This window comes from Daucus carota, chromosome 3 (assembly GCF_001625215.2).
Source record: "Daucus carota subsp. sativus chromosome 3, DH1 v3.0, whole genome shotgun sequence".
Lineage (NCBI taxonomy): Eukaryota > Viridiplantae > Streptophyta > Magnoliopsida > Apiales > Apiaceae > Daucus > Daucus carota.
Window position 1 is genome coordinate 6089486 of NC_030383.2, and position 24836 is coordinate 6114321.

Genomic DNA, 24836 nt, shown 5'->3' on the forward strand with positions numbered 1-24836 from the left:
ACTTAAAAAATAACATAACTTAATATATTAAACATAACTAGTTCAGAAAAAAAAAAGCTTATAACCCATGCAACATTTATTGAATTTTTGAATATTTTGATTTAATTGATAATAAAAAAATTTATTAGTTAACGTTGTATATTAAGGAGATCTCTAGAATAATATCACCCGGCAGATAAAACTTGATCGATCAATAAAATTATTAATATTTTAATTTTAATATAATAATAATAGATAGATAGATAGATAGATAGATAGATAGATAGATAGTATACATATATGATATTGCTTTTGAGGTGATAAAATGGAGTAATTAAAAATAACATCAATGTATTTAGTTGAAACATATCATCAGTTGTATATTAATAATTATATATAATAATATTATCTTTTTATACATATGTTGCATGTGTTATATTTGGGAAATTGGTTTTTTAATTAGGATTCTGAAAAAAAAATACGTATTTTGGTCAAAAAGGGCAGTTGCTATGTTGTCTAATATTTTTTTTAAAAAAATTATATTTTTAGTTAAAAAATATAAAAAAATATTAATTTTATTCAAAAAGGACAATTGATTACAGATTACTCAAAATTCGGTCCAAGTACCGACCAAAATTTTAATGTCCCGACTTAGATAGTTAGTACTGTATAGATATTATTCGCCACATGTCATTCACTCCATCCTCTTTTTTCATACTTTTTTCATTATTTAACATGTATCTTAATATGTGTATAAAGTATATTTTTATAATTTATATTATGTTTTATAAGTTTGAATATAAATCTCCAATTTAAAAGAATTAAAATTATTTAAAAATTGTAATTTTTAAAATCTAAAAATATGCTTCCAAGTCGTCTGTTGCCGGAGTAAAGAACCGCGTGCGAGGAGGGAGGAATAAATTTTGTAAGAGAAATCCAAAATTTCTTTTACCTTAATTATTTAATAAGCAATAAAAATTCACTGTATAATTTACTTCTATGCAAGGGGTATCGAAGAATTTCGCGGGGGTTTTCATAATTACATGGAAAATGAACATATACGGTCCAAGTCCCAGCATCCACACGGTCATACGTACGACCATGACTCAGCAGCATTCACAACTGAATTTGCGTTGCGCTATTTCCGATCCATGTCTTTCCATGGGTCTACAAAATGGAAGTGGTTATACTTTAGTAGTACTTATTCTTTTTGCTTAGTTTTATATTGATGTAATAAAATCTAATATGATATTCGAATATATTGGTCACAACTTCGATTCCGAGGATAGGAGAATTTGTATTATGTCTCCTCGTTTAAGTGCGTTTTACCGTGATTTGCAGGCTATGCATTAGCTCGTGGGTTTAACCAGTGTGAAGGGTAGCGGCTGCGGTTCCTACGTTAAAAATAAATAAAAAAACAGGTGTGTATGAGGCGGAAATATGTAAATGTATTTGATTTTTTATTTTTGTGTTTTTATTTAAGTAATTAAATATTAATATTTAATACAAGAATAATCAATGTTATAATTATATATTAATAATAAACTTATTAATTTTTTAATAATATAAATTAATAACTTAATTTTTTCAACTTTTAATATATTAATTGATTGATTGCAACACTCAACAAAACACATGAAAATTGTAATATTGTATGTGTTTGTTGAAGTTTAGCAAGTATCAGAGCAATTTCAATCATAAAAAATCTATAGCTAAAATACGAATTAACGTATTCAAAATAAAAATATATATAATCTCATGAAAATTGTGACATTCTTATTGTATTATCATTTTATCTATAATTTCAGCCAATCTTTTATGGATGACTAAATCGTTGAACCATTACACATTTATAACAAATGCAACGTCTTCAATTTGTCATTTTATAAAATTCTATTTATAATTAATTAAAAAATAATAATAATATGCTTAATTTAAATTATAGTCGGTCAAATATAAACATTAAGATATTAGAAATTCATTGAAATTTTAAAATAATTTTTTTTATCTTTTTAATTTAACTAGCCGTTATACCCAACCCAACCATGGAGATGCTACAATCTAGTTTTAAGAACAGGAAGATGGATCATACTTTCACGGTCATAACATTTCTCATCTCCGAAATGACCTGTCCGTGTCTGATTATAATGAGAGGTTGTCATATCTAAGTCTATTACGCAATCAAACCGGTCCATACCATGAATTAATTTATTCCTCTTATACTCCTTCCGTCCCATTTTATGTGACCCTTATTCCTTTTTGGACGTCCCAAAAACAATGAACCTACCATACTTACTATTTTTGGACACTACTTTTCACTATTACACCTACTACTTTCTTCCACTATCTCCATTCTATAATAATATAAACACTATTACACCCACTATCTTCTTCCACTATCTCAAATCTATTATTAAATATTGGTAGGTCCCATCACTTTACCCATTTTTCAACTAAACTTATTACATTTTTCTTAATCTCCGTGAAAGTCAAACCAGCTCACTCTTTTTGGGACGGAGGGAGTAGCGTTTAGTCTCGTCAGTGGTTGACAAGTTCATACCTCTCAAACATTTAAAAATGCTGGTACCATGTAATAATAACAACAAAGTAAGAAAACCTCAAGCAAAACCCGGTCAAATCAAATAGCCAACCTCCCCTTAAATCTTCTTTCCTTCTTGCCAAGACAATAAGACATATATATACCCCTCTCTGTTCCCTCTATCTGATAATTCAGTTCATTAAATTTAGCTTGACAAAAAAATAAATAGCCCCAGCAGAATGAAGTTTTCTTGTATATGCTCTACTTCAGATGTCGCAGAAGATATTGCTCCCAGCACAAACACTCAAAAAGGTGATTGTTAGATTTTTTTATCGTTCATTTATTGCACTGTTTATTATGGCTGGCGGCTAAGGTCAAAAAATTGTATTTTTGATTAAATTTAAAATTTCAGGTGATCAAGAATTTCGGTTGTTCTCTTACAATGAGCTGAAAGCTGCTACTGCTGCTTTTAAATCATCTAACAAGATTGGACAGGGAGGATACGGGTCTGTTTATAAGGTTAGTTGTTATGGTTTTGTTTAGCACACGGGCGGATTTAGTAAAGGACACGGGGTTTAATTTTGTAGTTGCTAACTTAAGGTTTTTATTGCTTAAAGGGGCATCTTAAGGATGGTAGTGTTGTCGCCATTAAAGTTTTGTCTATCGAACGTGAGTCGATGAGAGGAGAAAGAGAATTCATATCGGAGTTGACTGCATTGTCGGATGCTAGACATGAAAATCTTGTTAGGCTCCTAGGATGCTGTGTTGAGGGAGCTTCAAGATATTTAATATATGATTACATGGAAAATAATAGCATTACTCATACTTTTCTTGGTAATTTCTTCTTTTTTAATACTTTAATTATGCAATCCAATTCTACTATTTTTCCAATTGGCTGTTGAATGGTGATTAATAGGAAGACTGTTGAATGGTGATTAATAGGAAGAGACATATACAGAAGTAGCTTTAGTTGGACACGAAGAAGGGAGATTTCTTTAGGAATTGCCAGGGGACTGGTTTATCTCCACGAAGAAATTACTCCGCATATTGTTCATCGTGATATTAAGGCTAGAAATATACTACTTGATCGGAATTTTGTTCCAAAAGTTGCTGATTTTGGACTGGCAAGGCTGTTCAGAGATGACAGCACTCACATTAGTACTCGTGTTGCTGGGACATTGTGAGTCACAAATTACTGATAATTTATGTTGTTTTCAAATTCTTTTGAGGTTCTGTTCCTGATGGGATTTCTTTTATTGTCAAATTTTTTTATCAGAGGCTACCTTTCTCCCGAATATGCCATTAGTGGACGTTTGACACGCAAGTCGGATATTTATAGCTATGGAGTACTACTCTTGGAAATTGTCAGTGGCAGGTCAGTTGTTGCGTTTGACATGGAACGTGGAGAGCAGTTCTTAGTTGATAAGGTAACAAAAGCATAATCTTTATTAAATGGCCAAGTTGCATTGGCATATATAGGTTTCTAGCCTTCAATTCATGTGTCTGCCCCTTGTTAATAAACTGAAATAATGGTTCTGCGTCTATAAATGCAGGCATGGGAAATGTACAATGCCGATGAACTTGTGCAACTAGTAGACCCCGAACTAAAAGGAGATTTTTTAGAAGAAGAGGCTGTTAGGTTCATGAAAGTTGGTCTGCTCTGCGTTCAAGAAACCAGCAAGCTCCGGCCTCGTATGTCTTCAGTCATCAAGATGCTGAATAATGAGATTAAAATAGAACAGTCCAAGATATCGCAACCAGGGTTCGTGGCCGATCTCATGGACGTTAAAGTAGGATCAGGTCATACAAACTCTTCCCACGGTTTTTCTCCTCTATGAGTGTCCATTCATCTCTTAGGCACCATTTTTTTGGCAAAATATTAGGCACTAATTTTTGATCAACTTTGTTAGAACCACTTGTACAAAGATTGAGTGACATCGATTTCTGACAAATGAATAGAAAATCTGTAAGATTGGCAATTTTTTCTGGAGACTGATATATTTTAGCCAGACTTGTGCCTTAGATGAAGTCAGTTACTAATGCTATACGATTGCTTTTTCCTCGCATACACTTGAATAAATAGTTGAGTTATTGCTTAACATAACGTGTACGTAACAAAAAAAATAAGCCGAGGCATAAGATGCTGCTAACAAAATTATGCAAATTGAAGCAAGAGGTTTAGGGTACAAATTAAATTTGCTAAAGAACTAGCAAATTAAACAGTTTCTAACTGATTGTATTCTTTTGGAACCATAGTACCTTATCTTGAAATCCATCATCTGACAACTTCGCATTACAGATTCTGTCAGCTTTCTCTTATATAGTTGTTTGATATGTCAGCCGTCTCTTCTGCATATGATAAGAACCTGTTTATGCATTCTAAATGTTAGAATATGATCCTGGTAAGCCCTCCTCCTAACACCTTGAGGTTTTAGGAGAATTGGTCACTTAACATATATTCTCAGAATTTGTTAAGGACACGAAGGCAATGTTATGCCCCAAAAGATGGGCGCCCGTGATCCACTCTTGACCCATAAATGGGCTTTCCAGTGAGGGGGAATGTTAGAATATGATCCTGGTAAGCCCTCCTCCTAACCCCTTGAGGTTTTAGGAGAATTGGTCACTTAACACTAAAGTTGCAGTTGCACGAAGTGATTGAATTGATGAAGGTGGTTGATCTCCATTTTCATAATATGAATCATTGAGTCTCAGCTGTCGGAATTTTCATCAAAGTTCTGTAATTTACAGATCTTTTTCTTCAGCAACCTGCCAAGAATCTTTTAAAGCTTGCCACGCTCTCTTGACAAAGTTAAGAGAGCAGTATAGCTCCAGTTGATGTCAGACTTGCAGAGTTGCAGTATAGCTCGAGTTTTTAATGAAAACCACAGAAAAACCAGTTAAGTAAACTATTTCACCAAGCTTGCCAGCTGCGTGTTCTCCTGATAAAAAACTCGGTTGTGAATCTGTGATAAGAAGTGAAATCAAGAATAAAAATTTAACAATATATAACAACCTAATGAAAAAATTGTGTTATAACACAAAAAGCTTGTACAGCTTATTCCAGGTCTTGAGTACATGAATACTTACTGTGAGCAAAAAACATCACTAAAAAGCCAAACCGGCAGAACAGAAAATAATGAATAACTTAGGGGTTTGTAATGAATAAGCAGCAGCTTGACTAACTCTTATTGAGTATAGATTAGACTTTGAAGTTTAAACTATTGCAGAAGCCTGTGTATGATTTAAGCATTCAAGTTGCTCAATGTGTTGACATTTTGCATAATGGCTTTAAACATTCAAGTCTTATTAAGAAAATTTCAGTCAATGCATTATGTTTATATAATCTAATTATTTACATCTTGTTTTCATTATCTAGCCCTTATCTTTCCAATTTTTTCTAATCGGTTAACTTCAAACATCCCAGTTGTTAGATCTGTTAAGTGAAGAAATTTCCTGTACAAATATCCTCTTTTGCTTCACATTTATCATGTCCTTTAGAAGACCGTCTTCTGCTTCATATACAACTCCTGCTGGTTGGGACGTTTTCTTGAGCTTTCATGGTAAGGACACTCGACACAAATTCATCAGCCATTTGTACTCTGCACTAGATCGTCATGGAGTCCGAACATATAAGGATGATTAGGAGTTACCTAGCGGAGAAGTAATCTCAAATTCATTACTCAAAGCTATTAAAGAATCCAAGACTTACATCATTGTGCTCTCGGAAAATTATGCTTCTTCACACTGGTGCCTCGACGAGCTGGTAGAGATCCTCTATTGTCAAAAAACAATGCGAAGATTGGTTTTTCCTGTTTTTTACAACATCAATCCATCGGTTGTAAGACACCAAACGGAAAGTTTTGAAAGAGCATTTATAAAACATAACACTCGTTTTGGAACGGAGAAAGTGAGCAGTTGGCGGCGCGTACTAACAGAAGTTGCGGACTTCTCAGGGAAACACATATCCGAAAACAGGTAACAAAAACATTGATACACTAGCTCAGGTTAGCCTGCACAGCCAATGTTAACTTATTTTTACAGATTGCTTATTATTTTATTTTGACTTTTAGCATTTATACAAGTATTAATATTAGTTTAGGGGTTATTAGCACTCCGGCCCTTTTAAGTATGTCCACTTGAACACATTACCCTCTTAAAATAAAAAATAAACACCCCCCTCCCCATGTTTGTCCTTTATACAATTAGGCTCCTTTTTAAAAATTTAACCCTTACTGTATTACAAAATTTCGGTTTGATTTGTAATTTATTTGTTTGAAATGGCTGAGAAATTCATCGGCCTAGATATACAATGTACAGAGGAACCGGAAGACGTAAAAAGAAAAAAAATTTAATTTTCCGGCCAAAGTCAACCATAATTCATGATTCCAGTGAGGGCAAAACTGAAGTAAGCTGGGCTGAAATGTACAAAAGACAAACTTGAGGGGTACAAAGATACAAAAAGTTTCTTCAAGGGTGTATTTGTTGGACAAATTGAAATGGCAAATGTGTTAATAACCCTTAGTTAATAGTTTTTTAAACATTTTATTCATGTTACTTGAGAACTTGATTGCTTTTTGATTCCTAGAAATTTGATGAAAAGAGTTTTTAACTTGCGCAACCTAACTAATGAATCCATATAACAACATGCCAATATCTACTTCTTAATAAATAGTTTAATGATTCCAGTTCTGAAGCTGATATTTTGGATGAAATTGTTGGTGAGATTCTACTCAAAGTAAATTCCAAGGCTTTAGCCGTCTGTAAATCTCTAGTTAGGCTGGATTCTCGTGTTGAAGAAATAACACCACTGGGAGTGGATTGCAGTGTCAGAATTGATGACAGGCTTGAAGTATAGCTACTCGACCAAGCGTGCTCGTTGGACTTTCTCCTGAAAATAAATTGAAAATAATTATTCTGGTGTCTCGTCTCTGATGAAAATTGACATCAAAGCTAACAATTTGGCATTTATCTGGAGTGCATTGATGGTAATTGTTCCTGGATCAGTATTTTCTGCGAGAGAAGGCGATGATAAAATTGAGTTCACAACCACAACTGTAAAAATTTGCAGAACTCGTCTACTGTACAGATCTTAGATCATGAAGATTAGAGAATAAAGCAGCACCACTTGTAATAAAAATTGGAACCGTTAAAGAATCCGACGAGAATTAAAATTTCTAATTTCCTACTGGAATGTGCATTTTTAAGGATACTATTATAGATATAACTCATTTTTTAGTATCTTTATTCGACTTGCATCAGATATCAATTTGAACCAAATTCTTTCTGACTTTTTTTTTTGTCATAACAAAACTCTTTCTGATTTGTATAAAAAAAATTCTTGAAAATGTCAAACGTTATAATTCTCTTCATTTTATCTCAAAAAATCAATTATTTAGCTATTCTAATTTAAAATTCGTTTCTAGCCTTACTTTGTCCTATCTTGATGTCTATTAATAACCTAATTAAATCACATTATAATTATATAAATTGGATCAAATTTTTAGACAATTATTTTGAAAATCAATTATAATAATTTTAGATTGTAATATGTCACATTAGTCTCACTAATTCCTAATTATCTTGTGATTTTATCCTAATCCAATTTAAAATAGAATTTACAAACGCATCTTAAAATTTAATCTATAAATAACGAAAACAAACGAGAAAACTAGAAAGCCCCTCTCTCTCTCTCCCCTCTTTCGTTATCTCGTCTCTTTCTCTCTCAATCTCCCCCAACTTGAAAACCCTAGGCCATGGCAGCAGCCACAATCAGTCTCCGCAAAGGCAACACTCGCCTCCCACCCGAGGTCAACCGAGCCCTCTTCGTCCGTAACTTACCTTTCAACATCACCAGCGAAGAGATGTACGATATTTTCGGCAAGTACGGCGCTATTCGCCAGATTCGTCTCGGTAACAGCAAGGAGACACGTGGCACCGCCTACGTTGTTTACGAAGACATTTACGACGCCAAGACTGCTGTTGATCATCTCTCTGGGTTCAACGTTGCCAATAGGTATTTGATTGTGTTGTATTATCAGCAGGCGAAGATGAGTAAGAAGTTTGATCATAAGAAAAAGGAGGATGAGATTACTAGGTTGCAGGAGAAGTACGGTGTTTCGACGAAGGATTAGCTTTTTTCGGGGTTTTAAGTGTATGTTTGTATTCGTATGTTAGACATTATGATAATGTTATGAATTGTGTTTTAATGAATTGGGCGTGGTTTTAGGCAATGTGATTATATACTGTGTTTGATATTGATAATTCGGTGTTGATTAACTCGCTATGATTGTAAAATGTTGCGTTTTTTATGAATTTTGTTTGAATTGTGTGTTTATTAAGCAATGTTTTCTTGGGGCAATCTTTGTTTACGGGAATTTGGAAAAATAGTGCCTCTAACCAACACCTAAACCCTTGATAAGAGAAGAGGGTGACTTAGTAGGGTACGGACTCTGTAGCCTAGTGTAAGAATCCTATGTAGCCTCCATTAGTAGTGTAGGAATCAAGGGGGGCTCTGATAATGAAGAGCATTCTGTATACAGGCATATTGCATCCAGAGTAGTTGAGTCCATGTGACATTATCAAATAGGGAGACCTTTTTTACATTGCTAATCAGAAGGATATTATCAGATTTAAGTTAAACATCAACATTCACCTTACTGTGAAATTCTGAATGGAAGCCGCACTACTAGATGAGACCATTAATAACTTTTGAGAATAGATGAATACTATGGAGAGGTTATCTGCCTTTAGATCCTTTTCTTTTGGAGGATGAAGGTTCAAGTTTGGGCTTGATAGGCTTGTGAATGCGTATTGAGGTGGTTATCTGTCTTTTTTGTGCTGCCATCTTTATGTTTTCATCACTTTGCAGAAGTTTTGGATTATATAGCAACTTTGTTTTAATTGAGATATGGACTGAATTATTTTTTTTTTAATCACTTTTTTTTTTGTCATACCTTTTTGATCTTCTGCCAGTATGTGATTTAATCTGTCCACCCTACTAGGTCCGATGAGCTAAAGATTTATAGCATATGTATGTGAGATGCTCTACTGCGAGTGGTGTTGAAATCTTTTGTGGCTCTTGAGTCTTATTTTGTTGTGGATGTTGTGGTAATCATGGGTTTTGAATGATACCATGCTTGTGCTTGGTATTTTTTTTCTTCATTGGTATATATGTGTGACAACAGGTTTGACCGTTTCAGCGGGGTTTGAGTGTTTAGAGACATATTGGTGCACTCATGTATACACAAAAACTGCACTACTTATTCTTCAACAACTTGTACATCGTGAGTTTGCACTTTGCAGTGCATTTATTCTTTATTGCCCACGGACTTTGATACAACACTAAAGTTCCATGTCTATGAATGTTGAATGAAATGTTCCTACTTTGCTACTTCTAAGTTCAGAACGGTGGATCACTACTTATTCTGAAATTATAGTGATCGGGGGGGAAAGTGGGTCACTTGTTACCCAGATCTTCTTTTTGGTTTTGCCTGACAAGTGAAGTTTTCTATCTGTTGAAAATCTCGTATGTTGGCTTTTTCTTTAGATTTTCCCTCTGTTTATGCTGCATCAGTGCCTTCAATTGATTTTAAGCGCGTTTTAATTTATTTTGTGCATGTTTAACTCGTTGAATAGTTGATAGTTCCAGACTTCCACATACATTTCGTGCATATAAACTGATGTTATTCACCGAGAATTTTGTGCATATCATATGTACTGCAGTACAAAAGCATCTGCATTAACAATATCTAACTGATGATATGGTTGCAGCTTGTATTCTTTTGGAACCATAGTACCTTCTCGTGAAATCTATCCGCCGACTGCTTGACATTCCTGACTCCATCTGTTTTCTCTTTAACTTATTCTTTGATATATCAGCCTTCTCATCTGCATATGATAAGAACCTTCTTATATGTTCTGACGTTTTAGTTGGACGAATTGATAAAGCTGGTTGATCTACATCTTCGTTACTCAAATTGACTGAATGTCGGTTGAAACGTCTGAAACTGTGTAATGTCAAGCACCAGTACAATACAAGAGCCAGAAAGCATACGACTCCACACACGAGAAAAAGCCCCCAAAAGCTCCTTAATTGAAGTTGATCTGAATCTTCCTCTGAGTTCTGTGAACTACAAAATCTTCTCTTTAGCCACTTGTCATGAATCTCTTGAAGCTTGCCATTCTCTGACAAAGTTAAAATAGCAGTTGACATGTCTACAGCCAGGGGCGAGTCTCTTGGAAATGCCTATCAAATTTACAGACGGCGAAAGTCCATCAAAATGCATTAAAATTCGTAGTAATGATGATAAGTGAGATACTTACGAATCCCCAGCCGCTCTTTGTGAACTCTTGGCCAACAATTTGGAACTTGCAGTGCTCAGAGAGGAAAAGTTCTACGTATGGCCGTTCATCAACAACCGCAGCAACATGCCCCCTCTCGAGGGCATCAGCATACTCTTCTGGGGACCCAAGTTGCCTTAGTCTGGATGTCGGAACATTGAGTTCATCTCTTAGATAGTTCTCAGCAAAGGAGCCTATCTGGAATCCAATAAGCAAATTACTTACTACTAGAGATTCGATTCCTGTGATGGGAGTGGATAGTTGTTGCACCGTCAGAATCGATGTCAGACTTGCGGTATAGCTTGATGTTAAGATGAAAACCACAAAAAACCAGATAAGTAGAACCATTCGACCAAGCGTACTCGCAGTGTTTTCTCCTGAAAAAATAATAATAAATATATCAATCAATATATCTTCTTGCCAGTAGATGGACTCCTAATTTGTTAACATATTCCAGATCTTGGCTACATGAATACTTACTGTGAGCAAAAAACATAGTAGAAAAGCTAAACCTGAAAGTAGAAGAGCAGATATAAATTTAGGGGTTTGTATTGTATGAGTAGCAGCTTGATTAGTATTTATATGGTAAACATGGCATCAAATTACCACAAAACAGTTGCAAGTTGTTTTCTTGGCGGCCCTCTGAATTCATCATTTGTTCTGTGTTCCAAAATCCAAATTACAGCTCCAACGACGAAAAAAAACACTGCTGTGACTAGCCACATTGATAGAGTGAAGGGTTGAAAGAACGCCCAAGCACTTGAATTCAGCCTTCTCGCTGGTACCACTACCACTAGCCCTGATTCTATATACGGCTGAGTGAAGTCCGCCATCCTTGTACGATTGGTGACAATTGCTATGTCACCAACTACTGCATCAAAAACCTGCAGTAACAGAATTAACATTGTGTTTTTGAGGAATATGAATGCTCAGCCTATCTAATATGTTTTCTATGTCCCCAAAGGCCAAACTAGTGGAAAGGAGGATAATCGGATGTTATCATATTTTATACCAAGTAACTTTAATATACTCTGTCCCTTTTACTTACATTGGCCCTGATCTGAGCAACAAGCTGATTGTAGCTTGGGTTTTCACGATCATCTCCAAAGAGGATGAACTCGTAGGGAAGTGGATAGGGAAGCAGCTTTACTGCAGCAACGAATACATCTACACTGTATCCCTCAATATTACTGGCATTGTCGTTGCTCTTTGAAATGATATCCTTATAACTAGCTCTATTGGGAACTCCAATTCTTAAGGGTCTTTCACTGTTAGGAAGCACCCATCCTCTAGGCCTACGCGTTGTGCCTCCAGGCCATACAACATTCTTCAGCCGTTGATTCAAGCGTGAAATATTGCCAGGTTTCTTTAACAGAGTTTCAGGGGTAACAATAGACAGCCCAGAATGGTTAGACCAGTAACCTATCTGCTTATAGCCTGTTACCATTACATTAATGATGTCATATGAAGGATTTTTCGGGGACCTGTCATCTGATCTAAACGCTACTGGACCTGTCAAACCTGTGAAATTGCTCTGCAATATATTTCCAAGTATTTTTTCCCCACCATCAAAAATGTTCAATGCTTTAAGATTCAGAGTGTGTCCCCCTGTAGCACTTAGACTTGAGTCATTTGAAAATGAGATTTTGCCACCCTCGCTGAGAAACTTTTGAACTGCATAAGCAATAATCCAGACAGTATCGTAGGCATAAAGACCATAAGGGTTCAATCCAATGGAGGAATTGGTCAGCTTGTTCCATCTAGACTCAAAAGCTTGCTTTCTTGGTGAATCCGTAGTATGAAGGCGAAGTGTGAGGACTCCTAGAGCGGAGCTAGAGTTTACTGAACTGGGATTAGAATCCAGAACTGAGGACAGCCATGTTGTAGCAATCCACACATATCCACTAGTCATCATTCCAAGATCACGAGCCACATCAAAAATTGTAAATCCTGTCTTGGGATAAGTGTGTACAACTATGACCCTGGATTCCATTGACCTCACCTTGAGCAATGCAATCTCAATGTCCTTTCGAGTTGGCAATGGCTCAGGTAAAACTGGTGCTTTATAGGAGATTTTACATTGTTTCTCTGCCAACTTTTCACCTAGCTTGATTATTCCACTTCGGCATTGATCATCATCTGTGTAGACTGCAGTCACTTCTTTATAGCCAAAATAATCAACCATGTCAACTATGGCCTTCATTAGGTACAGGTCACTGGGTGCCGTTTGAAAGAAGTAAGGGTACTGGAGAGGCGAGAGACTGGGGTCCAATGCCGTGAATGATAACATAGGGATATGTAGTTCATTTGCAAGATGAGAAACTATATGAGCCAGAACTGAACCTTGTGGACCAATGACAGCCACCGTATCAATCTCCATGAACCGTAATGCTATCAGAACAGAAAGAAAAAATAGAATAGTTCAAGACTCTATGCATCTGATATCTTAATCAAGATTAAAGTTATCTACAGGTATAAATACTTACTTCCAATGATGCTCATAAAACTACTGTAGTTAGAATCGTGTACAAAAAGATTTAATCTCCTTCCCCTGAGAATATTGGGATTGGAGTTGACATCTTGCACAGCAGCATCCATCGCAATCTTTGCTACTCTCCCATTTATACTGCGTAATGTGAAGATAGCTCCAATGTTCACTACACCTTGGTTTCTAGTATCTACTGCAAATGATCCGATAATAAACATGGACAGCAGGACTCTACACAACAAATTCATGGTTCTCTCGACTCTCAGTATACAACAGCTAATAAACTATAAGACAGAATTGAGTTGCATTTTGAGCTGAAGACCTTAGAGCAAAAGAAGACCTGGCTACAAAATCAATAAGAAACAGCAGCCTACAAGGCCTACACAACCTTATGTCAATATTTGATGAGGGTGTGGCAGACAGAATCAAAGCATGAAGGAATAAAGAAAGAAAAAGAACTGAATTTAGTGGGAAGGTGAAATATAAAGGCACAATAATCATATTCTAAATAAATTCTGAAAGACAATATAGTGATAAAATATACTGAAAACTAAACTAACTAATGAAAAGTAATGCCACAGGAAAACTTATCCTTGACTATGATCTAGTCATGTAGAGTAAGCTCGAAGAAAGACGAAAAAGGAATCAGTAGAAGAGCAGCAAGGCATAAACCTCCAGCAAACCGCAATAATATAAAACTACACACACAAAAGAAAGCGAGGGAATTACATTCCACTGACAAGAGGTAAAACTGCGAGAAAAGGCTCCAGATGTCACAAAACTCACAAGTATCGGGAGAAATGACCCAAAATACCAGTTCGATCGTGTTGCATTTAGGTGTGGAAGACTACAAAACATTACATGATATGGCGTTTTGTGAGTAAAACGCTACATGAAATAGTGTTTAGGGTTTCAAAATACTAGATCGTGTAGCGTTAATAAGAAAAAGAAGATAAACACTATAGGATCTAGCGTTTTATATTGCAAAATTGCAGGTCGGAACCATCTTGACGGTGATATTTGGGGTCATTTTCTTTAAAATGGCAGTGAGGGCCAACACCCCATAACAACACAAGATGAAGAAATGGTGACTGACAAGTACAAAAGGTGCAAGTAATATGAGTGTTCAAGGAAACTACACAGGCCAGCAAATACTTGTAAAGCAGTCCATAAGAAAGGAATAAAAAGCAACTCGCATAAAAAAACAATGACAAAATCTCATATTACCGCCTACCGGGACATGCAATTAGCGGTGATCAAACTGCTTCACTCATACGTGAGTTTGTATTACTACAGTACTATTTATGAACTCAAGTTGAGAGAACTGAATAGCTTGCTGAATCATGCTTTCTCTAAACAAAATGCAAGCAGCAAGTTTACCCCCACGACTGGCAATGGTGTTATGTACTCCTCTCAAGCAGCCGAGACTCGAATCGGTCAAGAGAAATAATTCAGTTTAGTCTGATATTTAATTTTGAATAATTTGATTTAAATTTGATTATGACTGTGTATTTCTAAATTTTTATTTTTTCTGTTATCAATATTATATTTCATGTGCAATATAATTTGTCATTAATCATCAATTTTAATCCTAACCAAATCAATATGATTCGATTTTGATTAGATTATGAACTTTTTGTGTATTTTGATAACGCCTCTGACGGTATCAAAGAGGAGGCAAGCAAAAAGTAGAAATACGGTTGCTTTTCATGTTATGATCGTCATGATCGCGGTTGTATACTTGTATGTGTATTTGTCCTTATTTTTTAAAAAAATTGTAACTTAGACTATTTCTGGTATTAGTCCTAAATTTTAAAAGCATCGATAATTTGTTTATCATAAAAAAATATCAATAACTTAAACAAAATAACTATATAATCCGCTCCTTAATCTAACATAACAAACATTAACAACTTCTAAAATTTTCCGTTTCATCAAATTATTGTAATACCACGAAGTCATGCTCCATTACATGAAGTTAAAAAATAACAAAATTCGCTGCATAAAATAATTTAAAAAAAAAGCACTTTTCCTCATCAAAAGTTAAAATTTAATGATACGGCTTTTTTTAAAGGAATGCATACATGATGATTTGTTGCGTGTATATTACTATTAAGTATTAAGAAATAAAAAACCTATATAATAATTATTTAATATTTTAAAAGGCACTTCCATTATTTTCAACCAATCAAGTACTCTACTAACCGAATAAAAAAAAGAAAAACTTTCTGCTCCTAATAAAAAAACAAAAAAGTCACAACTATTTTCACCCAGCGCATACTCTTTTTTTTCTCTCCTAATAAGAACAAGTCTTTTTTCCCTAGCTTCATCGTCTTAGCTGAGGTACTGCTGTACAAAATATACTTACACACACACACACAATACAGAATGAGGGGAAGAAGTAGAAAACCAGTGATTATTGGCTTAGGGATTGTTATGCTCATGGGTATTTCTGTTTATTTGAGGCTTTGGACTATTGATTATCGCATTTCTTCTGAAGACACTGATTTGATCAGGTGGGCACCCTTTTTTTTCTGTTTTCTTGGCGACCCATTTTGTGTTTCAGTGTCAGATTTCATAAAGCTTGAATCTTGGGTGATTTTGGTAATGTAGGGTTTGTTGTTGGTATTTATTTTTTGTGGGTGTTGATTTTGTAGGAGGCAATTTGATCTAGCTAATAGGGAAGCAATGGATGAGTCTGCTGAATGGAGACTTAAATATGACCAGGAGTTTGAAAAGGCTAACAATTGTGCTAATCAGCTCAATCAGGTAGTAGCACTTCCTCTCCTAACTTCACATCATTTGTGTGTACTTTTGTATTCTTAATCGTATACATTTCAACATTCATTTTGACCCATTTGTTGTTTTGTTTGATTTTCGTGTCTATTGATTTGAATATCCCAGTACATTGCAAAATGAAACTGAGAAAACAATGTTTTCAAGTACCAATTTTCATGAGTCCGTGGTATATGTTTGCAAGTAGGGTCCTAAAGATTGATCATTGTATTAGATTTTACTAATTTTCTTGAATTAGATATAACTTGATATGGTCATGTGACTCGTCATGTTTGTGTATTGGACATTTCATATTTTTTGTTGCATTAGCACTTGTGCGTAAAAGGATTATTAATTTTATCCAAAGCAGTTTGGGTTTATTGTCTAGCATTGTAGCCTAGTGGATACCCTCTCTTTAAAAATTTCAGCCTTACAAGTGATAAGAGGCAGGATTATGTGACTATATACATATATATTTCTGCAATTTATACCCCCCGCCCCCCTCTTTTCAAAAATAAACTGCTATGTTTGATCATGAAGAACCATTTCACAAGAACTGCTTAAGTTTGATCAATCTTAGTGACCACCTTGGTTGGGACATAAATCGAGTAATTAAGATTTTGGCACTTTGATTATGTACATAAACACCTAACTCAAAATTTTGTATATTCCGACCCTTTGTTTACGTGTACACATTAAATATTTTTTCTGATTACTCAGCCACAACTGGACATATCGTAATTCTGCGAGAATCGGACATATTGTGGATCAGTAATCTTGTAAAATATGCTTTAAAATGGTGCTGTTGTTCCCGCTAAACTGAAAAACTTCTATTACTCTCCTATATATTGATGCATAGATACCTGCCATCATTAAAAAAAAAAAGCGTTTGGTGTAAGGTAATAGAAATAAGAATCCTTACTGCTAGTTCTGGACGAATGTGGTGTTTAAGTGAAAACTGAAATGGCATTGTGGGATAAGTCAACTAATAGCCCGCTTCCCACATCGATATACAATTAGTAATAATGAAAGCTTACTGTTGCCTAGACATTAATATTAGAAGATATTTATAACATTTTAATTGCAAGTTTCTTGGATTAAGAAAGATAAGGATGGAATGCTATTTAACATCAAAATGTCACCCCAACTCCATTTACCCGTGATATATAAAAGTTGAAAATCTCAGCTAGGAGTTGGGTATTTGCTGTTGACCTGGCATGACTTCAGCAAACCATTATCGAGCTGATTGCTGATGTTATAGTTACAGAATGCATCTTAACCATTTGAGGGAAGCAGCAACTCACGGACCTGCCCATTAATGTGGTTTCCTCTGCTCAATTCAAGGTTTCGAGGTTCAAACTTTACTGATTTAAGATATAAAAGGATTAAACACTTACAAAAACATTTTAGGGTCAAGGTAAAAATCAAGCAATATGTGTAAAAGTAGCTCTTGCACCAACTCCCCATTTTTCCCGTAACAATCATCTCGGACTGAGAATTGCAGTTGTTTTGGCCGGAATAAGGGTTAATGTGTAAAACTGACATACATAAAGGGTCATGATGTACTAAAATTTAATGAAGGTGTTTATGACATTTCAAAATACTTAAGTACAATAATGTTACTAAGCCGACATACATTTGAATGAAATGGAAGAGACACACACACACACATACATACACACACAAAATCATAAATAAAGAAAATCCAAAGCATCGCAAAACTTAAAAATCAGAGGCATCTTATCCCAAGGTTTACTCGTATCTGGGGTTTGTTGTGCTACTTTCCTGTTGATTATGATGACACTTGCATGGTGAACGAAATGGTATTTGTTACACTATGCACCAGCAATTGTGGAGTAGAAATTTGTTCAATCGTGATAACAAACTTGCTATATATTAGACTCGGTCATGTTTTGGCGAATATTGTCATATGGCATTATAAATGCTGAGATATTAGGATCAGCTGAACTGCTCAAGTTTTGTCTTGATAATTCATCTCTAAACTTTTATTCCTTCCAATTTAGTCAGATCTTTCTAATGCTTAGTAGGTCCAGTATTGAAATATTCAGTTTGGGTCCTTTGGGACTTATGCTTTTGTTTATATTGAGAGAGTATCTAGTTACGTAAATTTTGTTGTGATTTCTTCTAGCCAGAAATCGGCAGTCTCATACTTCACCATCTAAATTAGTTATTATTCCTAAGTTCCAGGCAAAATGAATTTGATTCCATAAGTTATCATGTATGATTATGAGCAACTACCTCAGACATAAAAGTCACGGCTTCATGATTGTTTATTAGTGGCAGGCCACTTGCATGTCGGCTGGTGTGTAGGTTTGTACACGTGCTAAAAGTATACAAGATAGACAGCCTTTGTTGCATGTGATATTCATTTCTTTTTTGCACTTGAAGTATGAATCCGAGTTTGAGTGCTAATTTAAGTTTTTTCACTCGTACAAAGATCAAGAATTCGTATGAAAAAAAGATTAAAGATGCTGCCAGCAATACCAGGCAATTGGAAATGATCCAAAAGGTAAATTTTCTTCTTTCCAAGTTGATTGTTATCTCTTTCGAGAAGAGAGTTAACATCTTTCTGATATTATCTGTGCACTGATCTATGTTGCCATGTCCTAATGTGCTTCAGGAAAATATAGGCTTGCTTGAACGGGTTGAGGCCTTAAAACAAGAGCTTGAAACTGAAAAACTGAAGTGTAGTATGCGACAAACATAGACATGACTAAAGGGTTACCAAGAGATGGCAGGCTTTTAGAGAGTTCATTACACACGCATCTCATACTCTGAGTGTTACTAATTTGCTAGTTTGCTTCTGAGTTTGATTTGTGCTAGGCAAGCTACCTCCTGAGCACCAGTTTTCACAGTGTATGTTGCAGCATTTTGTTTGTTCAATCAAATGATATTTTCAAGTCAACATCTTCAAGATTTTCAAGATATAGGAACCGAAGTACATTTACTTGGAGTAGGCTTTTGTAATCATGTCGCTTGTATAGTACATTTCAAAGCAAATGAAGGGCATTGCTTCATTTTTCTACATTTACTTGGAGTCAATTTTTCTACATTTGCACTGTGTTTGAGCATTTGCACGATTACAAAGAGTCTACTCGTCTAAAACCAGAACTTACATCTTTTGTACAAATATATACACTTGTTCACTATTTAAAAGTTCTTATTTAATCCGGCAAAAAAAAAAAAAAGTTCTTATTTAAGAAGCTTAGCTGGTCCTGTCAGCCTTTTACGATTTATATAAAACGATACATATAAAATCTCCCATAATATACAAAATATTCTTTCGAGTTTTACTATTTGCATAAATAATACTGTACAGAATACTACTATCTTTCAAGTTTTTCTATTTGCATACAGTAACAAAAATGGTTAAAAGGATTAAACTCATTAACATTTAATTGAAAAAGAGGGATTAAAGTTGTGAAATAAATGAGTTTTTATATCATAAAATTGATTATTTTTAAAAAGTTTTGAAATGTGCGGATTATTTTGACCAGACGGAATACATGGGCAAGCATATTATGGATATGTATGTACTGATCAATGAATTTTCTGACCATATACTAAATACTTTTTATTTAGATAGAATTTTTTTGATTGATTGACGTTTTTTTTATGTACGGGACCATCATTATTACTAAATGAAATCGGAACCAATTATATATCCGTCACCGTTAGTGTGTGTTCGTAAACACACAATAGGATAGAAGATCTTAGAAAATCCGTTTAATCAAAAAATGTCGCTCTCTTTTGTCGTGTGAACGTTTAACTAGCAACATTTACTAAAACTAGCGAGAATCATTCAATAACCAAACAAAAAATGGGAACAGGAGCGGGGTTTGAGAATCTCTAATATATAGTGAATTCAATAGTCATTACACCAAAGCGAAAGTAACTGAATTCATGCTATACTCCCCACACAACCGTACTCGAGCCAAACACCCCAAGCCAAATCCAATGGTGCTTTCCGGAGAGATTTGATTCTATACATCCTTTACAAAACTGAGCTCATATACAAAGAACGAACAATCGGAAGGATCTCTATTAAAGGGAGCACGCAACGGTTCCAGCTATCTAATAAAACTCTCTGTTTGATGCCTTTATCTGGAAGCCAATGACCAAAAATTCAAGAAAAAGGAAGGGGACACTGCAACCCAGCTCAGGAAAGCCATGGCTGTTGCTGACATAAACCTCTTGCAGTGGTTTACATCACATTTATCCAAGTCATTTCCAATGAGGACTGTGATACCAGCAGATGCACAGGCCGCAGCAAAAGTAAGAGTAGATGTAATCTGCGCTAGCATGAATGCATGAGTAATCTCAAGCTTCTATCATGATAATATTTGGAAGAGCAATGTATATTTACTACTAAGATGCAAATACTTGTTGACCAGTGCAAAATAACAAAGCAAAAATCAAGTGCATTATAACATCTTAAACTTGCAACATTATGTAAACTATCATATCCAATAAATGATGCTAGCTTTAAATAGAATCTATATCCTATTTTTCATAAGCAAGTGTTTAACTTATGGGGTAGCTATTACAAATGCCTGCCTCAAATCACTGCACAATGCAAACAGCCAATCGACATGGAACTACAAGAAAATCTAACTTGGAAGTTAGAGATGCAAGCATATGGACCTCACAACTGGGTCCACAAAGAGTAAGCACTAAAATACATTAAAAAAAGAATTACTAGGTTTGACCATAGTCCTGGTCAAGTGCCCTCTGCCATATTAGACAATGACAACTATTATCGGGCAAGGGTCAACTACTAAAAGATGATGGATGTCTGCCTGATCTTTCAATTTGTGCCAACAATACAAGAACACTGTACAGAACACATGGTATACTTGGATTAGCTTAAAACCAAAGGGTTTTCTTTTAAATTTTATGATCCAATTAAGGCCTCCTTCTAAAACCTTAAGGTTTCGGGAGAGTTGGCTTATAAACACAGAGCCAAACAACAGGCAGGGTCTCGGGGTTGAAACTTATCGCCTCTGAATGTTCTATTTTATTTGCCTGTCTTTTGTAGTGTTGAATATAATATGATCTAACTAAGGCCTCCATGTACTTTAAGGTTTTAGAAGAGTTATTTAATAAGTTTCAACTTATCGTTAACCTGTCTCCTCTGACCTCTATATGCTTAAAGATTGAGGGGCTTAAGTTTTGCAAGAAATGAGGCAAACAAAGATTTATTTACCAAATAAAAAGGTTGTTTAGATAGGAGAGTGAGAGACCTGGTGTTCATTGGTACTTAATACTAAAAGCATACCACGTTTACAGTTTTATCAAGGCTCTTGCAGATAAGAATTGCAGAAAATGTAATGAACAAGTTTGCACCAAGTACTAACGCCAGGATGTATACTTGAGCATGAAGTTTACTATACTCATAATTCAAACCGACACTACTCTAACATGATGTCTAGTAACCAATGTAGGACGTAAACTTACATGATGAGTTAAAAGCAGTTTCCGCAAGGGAAAACAAGCAGAATATCTAGAAAGGATGCAACTACTGCAGAAATATATAAATAAAGGGAAAACAATGAACAATATTTCAAGCAGTAGGGATAAAAATCCATCAATAATGCTTTTATATTGCTAGCAGCATAGCAATATGCAATTCTGTTATAATGTGTAACACGAGAATAACTTACCCCATCACCAATTGCAAACAAACTGACAACACTGGTGTTCCGTAAACTCCGCTTGACTAAAAGAGCATATATATCTACAACAGCCAGCGCAAGGCTCCACAAACTCTGTAAGCTAACAGCAGCAACAAGGTAGCTGATACACCAAAAAGATAGACGTTTCATAAACCCAATAAGGAGCTGCTAATTTAATCGTTTTTCATTTAAAGATAAGAAATAAATTTCAACCCAACCACAGTTGAAAAGGTTGAAATCCAAATATACCTTTTCTTCTGATAAGTAGTATTCTTAATCTCACTATAATACAAGTAATCTTACCTTCATGCTATTCTACATACTAAGATTCAAAACACATTTTTTATTACAAAATATAGTTTACAATACATGCATTAGTTGGGAACTCAGTCAAGGATTTCCATTAAATTTTCATTTATGCCTAATTCTGAACAAAGTTATCCCTATTTCTAGAATAAGTGGTACAGTTTTAACTTTTGAGTATCAAACTTCAAGGTTAGATACAATAGAACACAGGGAAAAAAAACATTGACAGGGTCTACAATAAAAAACTACATCTAAAACTTTACCACAGTCTCTATAACGAGCTCACTCTGAAAATTTGAGCAATATAGTGGTTAGTAAGAGCATGTCCACTGGCACTGCTAAAATACCTATATGTTTAGATTCAAAATGTGATTTTTCATGCTAATCTAAAACTTGTAGTCCAATGCATAAGTTTAAAAAAGACTAAATAGATCAAAATTAGCTATATATTAACAACCTAATCTTTAAATGCACAATTATATTTGTCACTGTTGCTTTAATTATTCAATTTCCTAAATTTTCCCACTTGCAACATCTATACTTGGTTCTAGATTTAGCACTAAGTATATGATTTTGCTAGTTTGCAACCATCTTCAGCATTGCATTGGAGTAGTACATTTTATTTTTGATGCCACACTTTATGTATAGCATTTCATTGGACATGCTTTAAGTAATTGGTTGATAAGGACCACCTGCTGGAAGAATTTCTAATTTTCTTTCTATACGCATCTATGTAATACGTAGTTTTGAATTTTGAGTGACCACATAAAAAAAAGCCAACATTTCCATGCCATCAATTCACCTAAAAGATTGCTTTAGTACACACAGGGTAGGGGTAAAATGTCAAGAGGCAACGTTTTATGCTGCTATTTCCAGCGGGTGGCATACAGTAAAAGGGCCAATTTTTGCATTGATCATCAACCTAAATAAACTTCCTAACATATACCCATCGGAATATGACACTTCCAAGTGGCAATGCCCCATAACCCAAAGTCCATTGACCTATACACAGTTAACACTCCTAGGTATTTTTTTTACATGCATCTGGCAAACTTGGCCTTTTCAAAAAAGACTTGTAAACTCTATCAACTCCAGGTCCCTATATTGAATGTCACATTCACCAATTCACCCCTCCTCACGACTTGATACCCTTCTTCCAAACCTCATCAAGTCCCAACCGCAAGTATATCCCCCAAACTTTCAACTTCAGGCAAAATGGGACTCAGCACGCAATTCATTACGCAAAAGGTCGTCAATGGCAATACACATGTACATTCTTTAATCCTCCTATAGTTTCTCGTAATTAATATGACACAGTGCACAAATTCCACATACTGTGATACAAATTGCAGCACGAAAAGTTTGTCAATCCTATTTTCATACCCAAATCCTAAATATGACACAATTACAAGCATACCGGATAAGTTCCATTCACCCACCTATCCAATAATCAAAACAAAATTAACCAAAAAGAATAATAAAAAAAAATAATCCATCTTTAGACCTTAAAGCAACAAATCAATCTGCTTCTATAACAAGACAAACCCCGCTTAAACCGACACACAAACAGCCATCAAAACAACACAAACAAGCATCCACACGATAACAATAACCAACCAAAACACAAAAAGTAAAAAAGGGGGCTTACCAGAAAGCAGTAACAGATGGGAAATCATTGGTGGAAGCCATAATAGAGAGAGAAATGGCAGCAAAAACAAACTGAAACACTCTGAAAACAAGGCCTAATGAAGTACCAGGCATCCCCTGCACATCTTTAGTTCTGACCACCGGCGGTGGCCTGGCCAGAACCGCCGGAATTTCCACCGGATGAACGGCCGGTGTGCTCATGATCCCACAAGATATTAAGAAATACAAGATATTAAGAAATATCCTTTATGTAAGCATATATTAACTATAGAAGGTGCATAATGAAATGGGTATGAATCAAAATCAAATCTTGAGGAGACCCAGAAATTTTAATTGGGATGTGTGTGTAATATGGACTGTGCGGCAGGCGGTTCAAGAAAGAACAAGAACCCTTATTCTAGTTTTTGTGCTTTGTTATTTGTAGGTGGTAAGTAAATTTTTTATTTTTGGTTTGTTTGGAAAAAAAAAAGTAAATTAATTTTTTTAGTTAATAAATTGAAAACGACGGAGTATTGAATTAAAGGGTTTTCTCATGAATACCTAAGTTCAAAATTGTTTTTGCGAAAATACTATATTTTTTTAAAACATTTTGCAAAAATACAAAACTTTTAAAATATTTGCAAAAATATTGTTACATATGTAACTTGTTGCAATTACATGCAACTATACTTGCAACCCCTGTAAGGCCAATTAATTAAAGTTGCATATGGTTGCATTCAGTTGAAGATAGTATCTTTGCAAAAATATTATAAAAAATTAGTATTTTTGCAATTTTTGTCAAAAGATAGTAAAATCAAAAAAAAAAACTTAAAAAAAATATGATATTTTTGATGAATTTCTTTTAATTAATGAATTATGATATGAAGAAATACATGATTAAATTTAACAAAGCGGGGAAGTGCTTATTCCCTCCTCGATTTTTTTATATATTTTTTAATATATATATATATATAATATTTTTAAAATAATTATTTTATGTATAGAAATTTAAACATTATATTTATTCAAAAAATAAAATAATTCTATAAAATTATATTTTAAAAAAGTTTTTTGTTTTGACAGGAAA

General features: G+C 34.7%; 5 protein-coding genes across 5 annotated transcripts; 3 read left to right on the forward strand and 2 right to left on the reverse strand.

Moving 5' to 3' along the window:
• The first annotated feature begins 2594 nt into the window (after positions 1-2594).
• LOC108213582 (putative serine/threonine-protein kinase) lies at positions 2595-4498 on the forward strand. Its single transcript, XM_017385384.2, has 6 exons — positions 2595-2830; positions 2931-3037; positions 3136-3352; positions 3461-3698; positions 3795-3945; positions 4072-4498. The coding sequence occupies exons 1-6, from the start codon at positions 2758-2760 to the stop codon at positions 4354-4356; spliced, it is 1071 nt and encodes a 356-aa protein (XP_017240873.1). The 5' UTR covers positions 2595-2757; the 3' UTR covers positions 4357-4498.
• A 3683-nt stretch (positions 4499-8181) lies between these two features.
• Positions 8182-8779, forward strand: LOC108213161 (splicing factor 3B subunit 6-like protein). The gene has a single exon (XM_017384920.2). It carries the CDS (start codon positions 8272-8274, stop codon positions 8647-8649), a length of 378 nt encoding a protein of 125 aa, XP_017240409.1. The 5' UTR covers positions 8182-8271; the 3' UTR covers positions 8650-8779.
• Positions 8780-10016: 1237 nt separating this feature from the next.
• On the reverse strand, positions 10017-13931 carry LOC108211785 (glutamate receptor 3.2). The gene is made up of 6 exons (XM_017383470.2): positions 13345-13931; positions 11907-13249; positions 11465-11742; positions 11339-11370; positions 10841-11235; positions 10017-10763 (listed from the first exon to the last, which is right to left on the reverse strand). The coding sequence occupies exons 1-6, from the start codon at positions 13592-13594 to the stop codon at positions 10257-10259; spliced, it is 2805 nt and encodes a 934-aa protein (XP_017238959.1). The 5' UTR covers positions 13595-13931; the 3' UTR covers positions 10017-10256.
• Positions 13932-15604: 1673 nt separating this feature from the next.
• On the forward strand, positions 15605-19169 carry LOC108211511 (uncharacterized). Its single transcript, XM_017383132.2, has 4 exons — positions 15605-15862; positions 16004-16115; positions 18580-18651; positions 18763-19169. The coding sequence occupies exons 1-4, from the start codon at positions 15735-15737 to the stop codon at positions 18847-18849; spliced, it is 399 nt and encodes a 132-aa protein (XP_017238621.1). The 5' UTR covers positions 15605-15734; the 3' UTR covers positions 18850-19169.
• An 811-nt stretch (positions 19170-19980) lies between these two features.
• Positions 19981-24161, reverse strand: LOC108211043 (CASP-like protein 5A2). The gene is made up of 3 exons (XM_017382527.2): positions 23772-24161; positions 21806-21938; positions 19981-20434 (listed from the first exon to the last, which is right to left on the reverse strand). The coding sequence occupies exons 1-3, from the start codon at positions 23969-23971 to the stop codon at positions 20243-20245; spliced, it is 525 nt and encodes a 174-aa protein (XP_017238016.1). The 5' UTR covers positions 23972-24161; the 3' UTR covers positions 19981-20242.
• Positions 24162-24836: the final 675 nt, after the last annotated feature.

Coding starts and splice junctions, on each gene's coding strand:
- LOC108213582 (XM_017385384.2), top strand. CDS start 2,758: ATGAAGTTTTCTTGTATATGCTCTACTTCAGATGTCGCAGAAGATATT. Junction 3,038..3,135: donor GATACGGGTCTGTTTATAAG/GTTAGTTGTTAT, acceptor TATTGCTTAAAG/GGGCATCTTAAGGATGGTAG. Junction 3,353..3,460: donor CATTACTCATACTTTTCTTG/GTAATTTCTTCT, acceptor GGTGATTAATAG/GAAGAGACATATACAGAAGT.
- LOC108213161 (XM_017384920.2), top strand. CDS start 8,272: ATGGCAGCAGCCACAATCAGTCTCCGCAAAGGCAACACTCGCCTCCCA.
- LOC108211785 (XM_017383470.2), bottom strand. CDS start 13,594: ATGAATTTGTTGTGTAGAGTCCTGCTGTCCATGTTTATTATCGGATCA. Junction 11,743..11,906: donor TTGCTCAGATCAGGGCCAAT/GTAAGTAAAAGG, acceptor CTGTTACTGCAG/GTTTTTGATGCAGTAGTTGG. Junction 11,236..11,338: donor TACTATGTTTTTTGCTCACA/GTAAGTATTCAT, acceptor TTATTTTTTCAG/GAGAAAACACTGCGAGTACG.
- LOC108211511 (XM_017383132.2), top strand. CDS start 15,735: ATGAGGGGAAGAAGTAGAAAACCAGTGATTATTGGCTTAGGGATTGTT. Junction 15,863..16,003: donor GAAGACACTGATTTGATCAG/GTGGGCACCCTT, acceptor TTGATTTTGTAG/GAGGCAATTTGATCTAGCTA. Junction 16,116..18,579: donor GTGCTAATCAGCTCAATCAG/GTAGTAGCACTT, acceptor ACTCGTACAAAG/ATCAAGAATTCGTATGAAAA.
- LOC108211043 (XM_017382527.2), bottom strand. CDS start 23,971: ATGAGCACACCGGCCGTTCATCCGGTGGAAATTCCGGCGGTTCTGGCC. Junction 21,939..23,771: donor CCATCTGTTACTGCTTTCTG/GTAAGCCCCCTT, acceptor TTGGTGTATCAG/CTACCTTGTTGCTGCTGTTA. Junction 20,435..21,805: donor TGTTTGCAATTGGTGATGGG/GTAAGTTATTCT, acceptor ATGCTAGCGCAG/ATTACATCTACTCTTACTTT.